This window comes from Rhincodon typus, chromosome 32 (genome assembly GCF_021869965.1).
Source record: "Rhincodon typus isolate 14 chromosome 32, sRhiTyp1.1, whole genome shotgun sequence".
Lineage (NCBI taxonomy): Eukaryota > Metazoa > Chordata > Chondrichthyes > Orectolobiformes > Rhincodontidae > Rhincodon > Rhincodon typus.
The window spans coordinates 16,702,752-16,713,419 of record NC_063363.1 but is presented as its reverse complement, the minus strand read 5'-3'; the positions used below and the strand labels follow the sequence as shown (position 1 = coordinate 16,713,419).

At 42.3% G+C, this 10,668-nt stretch overlaps 1 protein-coding gene across 7 annotated transcripts in view; it reads left to right on the top strand.

Moving 5' to 3' along the window:
• ncam1a (neural cell adhesion molecule 1a) overlaps window positions 1-10,668 on the top strand; it is a 489,661-nt gene that overhangs the window by 379,214 nt on the left and 99,779 nt on the right. For all 7 annotated transcript variants that reach the window (XM_048615409.1, XM_048615408.1, XM_048615406.1 and 4 more), the window contains 3 exons: window positions 691-875; window positions 1,884-1,980; window positions 6,906-7,076. In XM_048615409.1, the coding sequence (XP_048471366.1) occupies window positions 691-875; window positions 1,884-1,980; window positions 6,906-7,076 (453 nt within the window). The remainder of the gene's footprint in view (window positions 1-690; window positions 876-1,883; window positions 1,981-6,905; window positions 7,077-10,668) is intronic.

Sequence of the window (10,668 nt, the reverse complement as noted above, 5' to 3'; positions counted from 1 at the left end):
CCCTCTCTCTGCCGCGCTCGCTCCCTCCCTCCCCCTCTCTCTGCCGCGCTCGCTCCCTCCCTCCCCCTCTCTCTGCCGCACTCGCTGTCCTCTTTACTGACCTGTAGGTCTGTTTCACTCAGAAGCAACTAGATCTAGCTACTTTAACCTCGGTGAGTAACTAATGTGCATTTTAATGAGGAAATCATTCTGTTAGAATTTTTTTAAGCCACGAAATCCCCAGCTAACTACCATAGAGGGCAGCATTTTGCTGATGCTAAGAAATCATATTCTCTCCTGGAAGGAGGTGAAAGGTAAGACGAGTGATGAGCTGAGCCATGCCTGTGTTGTCGTTTAGGTTACCACTCTTTTGAATAAAAGATGCTGCTGGATCTCCAACTGGCTTCAACCAAGGTCAGGGGCAGGCTCACACATGACCTTGTTGTTAAAATTGTTTTGATTTTCACGTGACAGGTATAAGATCTCTTCAGGATGCTCAAGAAAGACCATCCATTTTAATGCAAGTTGAACGGGCACCTTGCTGTGTCATCTGTGAACAAATTTCCAGAACCTCCCTCACCCTTTCCATTCTGGGACCTTTATTCAGAGTAGGGAATTAGATTTATAATATAGTTTTAAGAAATGGAAAGAGTTAGCGTTTTTTTTAAGGGGGAAAGAAAACTTACGAGTGTGTGTTTTTCTCACACTCAGATGCACCAAAGCTGCAAGGCACGGTGACTGTCTACACCTGGGAGGGAAACGCTGTGAATATTACCTGTGAGGTTCTGGCTCATCCTGTGGCTCTTGTGACCTGGTTTAGAGATGGACAGCAATTGCCAAGCTCCAACTACAGCAGCATAAAGATCTATAGCACACGATCCACCAACTACCTTCAGGTAAGAGAAATAGACAGACAGTCTTCATTGCAGAATTGATACTTCATATTCAAAATTAATGGAATAGATTTTACATGACATTTGATTTACCAGGTTCTTCTTACATGATTCATCAAAAGGTTTGTGTGTTTTAAACAAAAAGTAGTTGTACTTTTATGGAATTTTATTGATTTCTGAAAGAATCAGGTCATAATATTTGGGAATATGCATTTCCCGTTGGCTAATTTTAGTGAAAGGTTGGGTGGCTCTAACCCTTTGCCAAATAGAGGATAAACATACTCGAATAATCTGTCTGCAGATCAGTTTTAGCAGCCATCCAACTTTTCATGGATAGCACAACATGAGCACAATGACTTGAAGGCCAGAATTGTTCTCATTTGCCGTGACATGATCAGTTAACAACAGGCAAAATTCAGAAAGTTATGGGTAGCTTCACCATTTGCCTCTACAGTGTTCACAGATCACTCTATCCAGAAACAGAAAATGTTGGAGAAACTCAGCAGATCTGGCAGCATCTGTAGAGATTTTAGGAAAAAACAGCATTTAAAATTACCCAGCTGTTTCAGTTCTAGCAATGGGTCGTTGGACTGGACACATAAACACTGTTTTACTCTGTACAGACGCTGCCAAACGTGCACTTTCTGTTTTTGTTTCAGATCCACTGTTCTTCATCTTATTTTGTCCAGAAACACCAGTTGAGATCTGTAAATTATGGAGTGTCAGCAATTATGGAGCGCAGCCAGTGTGTGGTTTTATGGTCACTGGGCCTGACATACCTCCTTCTGTATCTTAACCTGGTCAAACCATCCATTTTCTTCCCAAGCTATGCGGGAAAATGTAACAAATTGGGGAATAAATTCTGAGCTGCCATTCTTTGAAAGGTTGAACAGCCATCTGCTACCCATACATGCTTTCAGGAGAGCAGAAGTAAGCAATAAAATGTCATTGATCAAAACTCATTTTTTAACCTATGATGACTGATGTGTGTGGTTGCATATCTTTCCTTAGGTCACACCTGATTCAGAAAATGACTTTGGCCCATACAACTGTACTGCAAGCAACCGTGTAGGCGTGGAATCTAAAGAATTTATCCTAGTGCAAGCTGGTGGGTATTAGCTTTGCAGCTTTACTTTGTTCAGAGAAATTGCAACCATTGTGACTGTATTTTTCCTGCCTTTATCCACAATAGCTCATTGAAGTTGAGCATAAATAGTGTGCAGCAAGAATTTGTAGACTTTTGGTATGCAATGCACTTGGTGAGTAAGTACATTTACAGTTGCCACAACAGATCATGTTTCATAACACACTGTAGGGAGACGATGCATTTTGTAATCTCTTCAGGTTCCTGCTTGTACACCATATTAACTCAAATTCAGATCACTTCTGGGACTGTCCAGTATGATGAGATGGAATTGTGAGCTTGCTGTCTGGACCGTCTTTAATGGACTCTCTAAAATCAGTGTTCAGTTATCAACCATAGGAAATCAGAATGCTGTGTGGGTTGGTGGGGAGCTTGCATGTGACAGTGCTCCAAAGTGTCGACTGAATATGTACTTCAGGATAGTGGTTGTGAATTTGGAAGGTGCTGTCTGAGAAGCCTCAGTGAATTTCTGCAGTGCATCCTGTAGATGGTATATATTGGTGCTGTTGCTGCTACATATTGGTGGTGGAGGGAGTGAATGTTATTTGATGTGATGCCAATCAAGCAGGCAGCTTTGGCCTGGATGGTGTCAGGCTCCTTGGATATTGGCGATGCACCCATCCGGGCAAATGGGGAGTATTCCATGACACCCCTAACTTATGTCTTGTAGATGGTGGTCATGATCGGTGGAGTCAGGATGTGTGTTTCTCTCTGCTGAATTCCGAGACCCTGACCTGCTCTTGTAGCCACAGTACTTGGATTGCTTGTCCAGTTCAATTCTAACACTCAGGTTGTTATAGTGAGGGATTCAGCAATGATAATGCTCCTGAATGTCAGTGGGGGGAACGGTTCCATTGTTTGACGTTGGAAATTGTCATTGCTCAGCACTTAGGTAGCACGGATGTTGCTTGTCACTTGTCAGGTCAAGTTTCTGCTAACACTAAATAAGTATATAATTAACTGAAGGTAAAAATAGAAAAGGAAGGAAAATTATTTTTAGGACACAGGGAAGTGGGAGGAGAGCATTTTTTGCAGTGCAGTACTCAAAATCACATGAGTGCAAGGTTTCTTTTTTTTTTGATTAAAAAGTGTGCGTGGAATTGGGACATGATAATTTGATGCAGGAATAGATCCAATCTCCTGGCAATTAAATGTGGCAATCAAACGACTACTCAGATGAGCAACACTTCTCATCTACAGTGGAGAACACATTCTCCTGTGTATCCTTTGTTTAATTAAAGGATGCAAGATTTCCAAGCTCATAAGGTAGCATTCAGGTTGGTTTAAATATTAAACAACCTGAATGCAGATGAGACGCATCTGCATTAGGCAAGGGATTGAAAATATTTATTTTCAGTTGGAAGTGTCTATATGCAATGCTAGAGAGCCTCCATTTATGCTGTAGGAAATATCATACAACACACAAATGCTGGTAAAGTAACTAGACATACTAAATCACATCAGAAAGAAAAATTGCTTGTCAACAGTAAGACCACTGAAGCTTAACTATTGCAAGCACTGTCAATAGATGCACCATTACTTTGATGTTCAGCATGTTGTGCTGCAGTCAATAAAGCAGTAATATTTGTGTATGCTATCTTCAGATTTCTATATAGAAATTTACTTATTCCTTGCTCTTACCTATAGACAATGAGAATAATGCGGCACATGCTAAAATGAATAACTGGATTGTCAGTAACAAATGTCTAGGGATAGATTTTTCTCCCTTTTGCACAAATAGAACGTGGTCTTATCACTTAATACGTAAAATCTCTTGAACAGAAATTTGTCTGTGGAAGAAAACAGACCCCTTGCCTTTTTAAAGGACTTATCTCATTTCTAAATATTTAACCATATCAATATTCTATTCTGTGGAGGGAGTGATTTCTTTATGGTTATAATTTCCTTTGGATTGGAGTCAAGGTTATTACAGTATCTTTGCCTTAGTGTAAAACAATTGGAATATTCACAGTCTGATTAACAGTCTGGCAGGCTCAGACATAAATATTACTTCCATTCTCTGAACCATTTTTATACTGGTCCAGAGGGTGATCAGACCTATGGGATGGGTGGATTTTATGGCCTCCTAGAATCTATAATGGAGAGGGTGGCATCCTCACCTATGGGGCTCAAGTAACATCAGTCAACCCAGAATTGCTCAGTGCGACCATTTAGAGCAGGATATGAAGACTACGCCACATAATGCAGAGGCAGGAATGCTACATAAGCCAAAATCTCACTCCATTCAAGGTTTTTGACAGTATTCTAAATACTAAGCACAATTCTGGTAGTATATATATTTTGCAGGGACCATAATAGCGTAGAATTCACTCTGCAGCTCGAAAGGAAGAAGCTTGAATCAGATGTAACGGTATTATGATTAGACCATAAATTGGAGCAGAAGTAGGCCATTTGGCCCATTGGGTCTCCTCTGCCATTCGATCATGGCTGATATGTCTCTCAACCCCGTTCTCCCAACTTGTTCCCATAACTGTTGAATGAAGGTAACGACAAAGACATGAGAGACGAGCTGGCCAGAGTTGATTGGAAGGGGAGCCTAGTAGGGAAGATAGTGAAGCAGCAAAAGCAGGAGTTTCTGGGGATAATTTGGAAGGCACAGCAGAAATTCATCCCAAGGAAGAAGAAAAATTAGGGGAGGACGAGTCAACCATGGCTGACAAGAAAAGTCAGGGACAGCATAAAAACAAAAGCAAAAGCTTACGATGTGGTGAAGAATAATGGAAAGCCAGCAGTTTGGGAAGCCTTTATAAACCAGCAGAGGACAAAAAAATAAAAGCAGTAAGTGGGGAGAAGGTGAAAAATATGGGACTGCCGGAGTTTTTTAGATATATAAGAGATAAGAGAGATGCAAGACTGGATATTCAACTGCTGCAAAATGAATCTGGAGAAGTCTGGAGAATAATGAAATAGCAGAGGAATTCAGAAGGGTCTTTGTATCAGTTTTCACAGTGGAAAACACCAACAGCATACTAGAACTTCAAGAAAGTCGAGGGCAGAGGTTGGGGTAAGTGGCCATCACTAAGGAGAAGGTGCTGAGGAAGCTGAAAGGTGTAGAGGTGGATAAATAACCAAGACCAGATGGACTACATCCCACAATTCTGAAAGAAAGCAGAAGAAATTGTAGGGGCATTGATGGTGATCTATTGCAAATCTCTAGAGTCAGAGTCCCAGAGGGCTAGAAATGGCAAATGTAACACCCCTGTTTAATAAGTGAGAAATGCAGAAGACAGGAAGATATAGGCTGGTTAGCCTGACTTCGGTCATTGTTAAGATTTTAGTGTCCATTGTTAAGGATGAGATTGCTGAGCACTTGAAAGTGCGTAGTAAAATAGGGCTTAGTCACATGGCTTCATCAAGGGAGGTCATGCTGACAAACCTTTTAGAATTTTTTGAGGAGCGAACTAGCAATTTAGACAAAGGAGAGCCAGTGGACATGATCTGTTTGCATTTCCAGCAGGCCTTTGGCTAGGTGCAGCACAGGAGGCTGCTAAATAAGGTAAGAGCCCATGGTGTGAGGGACAAGGTACTGGCGTGGATAGAGGATTAGCTGATTGGCAGAAGGCAGACAGCAGGGATAAAGGGGTATTTTCAGGGCAGCAGCTGGTGACGAGAGAAGTTCCGAGAGGTCAGTGTTGGGAACACAACTATTCAACGTTATACATTAATGATCTGGACGAAGGAACTGAGGGCATTGTTGCTAAGTTTTCAGATGTCATAAAGGTAAGTGGAGGGACAGGTAGTGTTGAGGAAACGGGGAAACTACAGATGAACTTGGACAAGTTAGGAGATAGGGCAACAAAGTGGAGATGGAATACAATGTGGAAAAATGTGAGGTTATGCACTTTGGTAGGAAGAATAGAGGCATAGACTATTTTCTAAATGGGTAAAAGCTTCAGAAATCTGAAACATAAAGGGATTTGGGAGTCCTAGTTCAGGGTTCTCTGAATATTAACATACAGCTTCAGTTGTCAGTTGGGACGTTGAATGCAATGTTAGCATTCATCCGAGATGGCTAGAATACAAGAGCAGAGATATACAGCTAAGGCTGGAATATGGTGAGCAGTCTTAGGCCCCGTATCTAACAAAGGATGTGCTGGTGTTGGAGGGGGTCCAGAGGAGGTTTACGAGAATTATCTCAGGAATTATGGACTTGTCTTATGAGGATTGAGTGAGGACTCTAGATCTGTACTCAGTGGAGTTTAGAAGGATTGAGGGGGAGAGTCTGATTGAAGCTCTCAGAATACTGAGGGGCCTGGATAGAGTGGATATGGAGAAGATGTTTCAATTAATAGGAGATACTAGTACCCAAGGGCTGAGTGTCCTTGTGAATGGGTGGCCTTTTAAAACATATGAGGAGGAATTTCTTTAGCCAGGGAATGGTGAATCTGTGGAAAATATTGCAGAAAGCTGTGGAGGCCATGTCATTGAATGTCTTCAAGACAGAAATAGGTTCTTGATTAGTAAGACTTATAGGGAGAAGGCAGGAGAATATGGTTGAGAAACACATCAGCCATGACTGAGTGGCAGAGCAGATCGATGGGCTGAATAGCCTTATTCTGCTGTTATATCTTATGATCTTCTCCAAGCTTATCACCAGATTTTGCATCTTGATCTTAAAACTCCATTTATAGTCCCCTGGCAACAAAGTTCAATGCTGATTGAGATTGACGATGTTAAATGCAAAATAGACTCAGTACTTCTTTACTGTAAACATGTATTCTGTTTTCAGCAGCAAATAATAGAAAGAAAGACACTTTGCTTGAATTGCTTTTTACCCCAGTGTTAAGAACAAGATGTGTAGGTGTGTCTAATTTTGACAAACTTTGGACACTAAAACAATTGTTTTGTCTTTCCCTTTCCTGCTCCAGAGACCCCATCTGCTCCCACCATCCTGGATACCATACCCTATTCCAGTACTGTGCAGGTTAAGGTCGAAGAACCCGAATCAACTGGTGGTGTTCCAATTCTGAAATACTTAGTGGAATGGAAAGTGAAGGACACTGAAGAATGGTTCACTAAGAATGCTGATGCAAGGGAAGGTAAGTTGGGGAAGAGAATTATAGGGCATTTAGCTTGACATCTGCCATGGGAAGGTTGATCGTGAACAAAATTATAGCTGGGCACTTAGATAAACTGAAGGCAGTTAAAAATCAGCATGGTTCGGTCAAAGTGAAATCAAGTTGAACCAATTTATTGGAGCCTTTTGACAGAGCAGCATGTGCTGAGGATGAAGGAGAACCCATATGCAAATTGTTCTTGGATTTCCACAAGGCATTTGCCACATCAAGGGTTATTGAAGAAAATGAAAGCTTATGGTATAGGGAGTAATATACTAGCAGGAAAGAAGATCAGCTAGCTGATAGAAAACATTATGCTTAAATGGATCTTTTTCTGATTGGTCAGATGTGGCGAGTGCAGTTCCACAGGTGTCTCTGCTGGACTTGAGCATTTTACAATTTACATCAATGACTTAGATGAGCGCAGAAGAAGCACAGTGGTTAATTTTGCAGATTACGCCAAGATGGGTTGCAGAATATATTGTGAAAAAGACATAGGAGGAGTTTGCAGACAGACATAGGTTGAGTGAGTGAGCAAAAACCTGGCAGAGTACAGTGCGAGAAAATGGAAAGTAGTTCACTTTGGCAAGAAGAATGAAAAAGCAGAATATTATTTTAACGGGGAGTAACAGCAAGATTCCAAGGTGCAGATGGATTTGGGAGTGCGAGTTACAAAAGGTTCAAGTACAGCATATTATCAAGGAAGATGATAGGATGCTGTCCTTTATTGTGAGAGGAATAAATGCAGGAATGTTATGCTCCAGTTACAAAGAACATTGTTGACACCACATCTTGACTGCTGGGCGCAGTTTTAGTCTTCACATTTAAGGAAGGATATAAATGGAAACAGTTCAGGAGAGGTTTACCAGGTTGATGCCTGAAATTAGTGTGTTGTCTAGTTGGACAGGCTGCCTTTTTCCCATTGGAGTTTAGAAGATTGACAAATGACTTCATTGAAGATCCTGAATGATCTGGACAGGGGAAAGGATGTTTCTTCCTGTGCATTATTTCATTGTTACGGGACTTTGTTTTTAAAATTAGGAAATCGCCCTTTGGGACAGAGATGAGAAAAAATGTTTTCTCTCAAAACCTTATGCAAATCTGCCCCAAAATACAGGGTCATGGAACATAGAACAGTACAGCACAGTACAGGCCCTCCGGCCCACGATGTTGTGCTGAACTTTTACCCTAAACCTAAGGTCTATCTAACCTCCACCCCTACCTTATACTATCATCCATATGCCGATCTAATAGCCACTTAAATGCCCCTAATAACGCCGACTCCACTACCCTCTCCAGCAATGCATTCCACGCCCCTACCATTCACTGAGTAAAGAACCTATCTCTGACGTCTCCCCTATATCTACCTCCACTCACTTTAAAACTATGCCCCCTCATAATAGCTACCTCCATTTAAGGAAAAAGCCTCTGGCTGTCCACTCTATCTATACGTCTGATCATTTTGTACACCATCCTTCGTCATTCTAAAGAGAAAAGCCCTAGCTTTCTCAACCTTTCCTCATAAGACCTTCCCTCCATTCCAGGCAACATCCTGGTAAAGCTCCTCTGCACCTTTTCCAGTGCTTCCATATCTTTCCTGTAATGAGGCGACCAGAACTGGACACAATACTCCAGATGTGGCCGAACCAGGGCTTTGAATAGCTAGAGCATAACTTCACAGCTCTTGACCTCAATCGCTCTATTAATGAAAGCTAACACACCATATGCCTTCTTAACAACTCTATCCACCTGGGTGGCAGCTTTCAGGGAACTGTGGACATGAACCCCAAGATCCCTCTGCTCCTCTACACTGCCAAGAATCTTTCCATTAACCCTGCACTTTGCTTTCAAATTTGTCCTTCCCAAATGAATCACCTCACACTTTTCAGGGTTAAACTCCACCTGCCACTTCTCAGCCCAGCTCTGCATCCTATCAATGTCCCTTTGTAACCTAGAACAGCCCCCACACTATCCACAACTCCACCCACCTTCGTATCGTCCGCAAACTTACTAATCCACCCTTCCACTCCTACATCCAAATCATTTACAAAAATCACAAATAGAAGAGGACCCAGAACAGATCCTTGTGGTACACCACTTGTAACTGAGCACCATGTTGAATATTTTCCGTCCACTACCACCCTTTGTCTTCTAAGGGTCAGCCAATTCTGAATCCAATCTGCCACATTTCCCCCTATACCATGCCTTCTTACTTTCTGCATGAGCCTTATCAAACACCTTACTTAAATCCATGTATACCACATCCACTGCTGTACCTTCATCCACATGTTTGGTCACCTCTTCAAAGAATTCAATAAGGTTTGTGAGGCATGATCTACCCCTCACAAATCTATGCTGACAATCACAAATCAAATTGTGCTTATCCAAGTGATCATAAATCCTATCTCTCAGAGCCCTTTCCAATAACTTGCCCACCACTGAAGTAAGACTAACTGACCTGTAATTTCCGGGGTTATCCCTATTCCCTTTTTTGAACAAGGGAATGACGTTTGCCTCTCTCCAATCTTCTGGCACTATACCCATGGACAGCGAGGACGAAAAGATCATCGACAAAGGCCCTGCAATCTCTTCCTTCACTTCCCATAGAATCCTTGGATAAATCCCATCAGGCCCGGGGGACTTATCTATCTTCAAGTTCTTCAAAATTCCTAGTACATCTTCATTACTAACATCCACCTCCTATAGTCTACCAGCCTGTTTCACGCTGTCCTCCCCTACAACTAGGTCCTCTCAGTTGTGAATACCGAAGAAAAGTATTCATTAAGGACCTCTCCTATCTCTTTAGGCTCCGTACACAAATTCCCTTTACTATCCTTGATCGGCCCTACCCTTGCTCTGGTCATTCTCTTATTCCTCACGTACGTGTAAAAAACCGTAGGGTTTTCCTTGATCCTATCTGCCAGGATTTTGTCATGCTCCCTTATAGGTCTCCTAAGCCCTTTCTTCAGCTCCTTCCTGGCTAACTTCTTTCCCTCTAGAGCCTTTTCTGATCCTTGTTTCCTAAACCTTATATAAGCCTTAAGTACTTTTAAGGCAGAGGTAGGTAGATTCTTTATAGGCAAGGGAATCAAAAGTTATTGGAGGTAGATGGAAATGTGGAATTTGACACACAAGGACAGCCATGATCTTATTGAATGGTGGAGCAGGCTCAGGGGGCTGAATGGTCTCAGGCAGCTCCTATTTTGTATTTTTTGTATTTGCATACTCATTCAATAGCAAAATGACTGATTGCCTCCACTCCTGCAGCTTTTCCCCTCTTATTCCCTGTAGCTTATCTCTCTCTCTTCGCTGACCACCTTAACCCCACACTCACCACCACTACCACCACCCCCTGCTCCAATCCCCACAGCCCTGTGGCATCTTTCCCCACCAGCCCCTACAACCTAATCACTTTCCTCACCACTATAACCTCCCTCTCATTACCCACTATCCCCGAAGCTTGCCACTTCCTTCCCCAAACATCAAAGCCTCCTGCTGTCTCTTGTGTCCTCTCTCTCTCTCTCGCGCCCCCACTCTCTTTCGCTCCCCCACTCTCTTTCGCTCCCCCACTCTC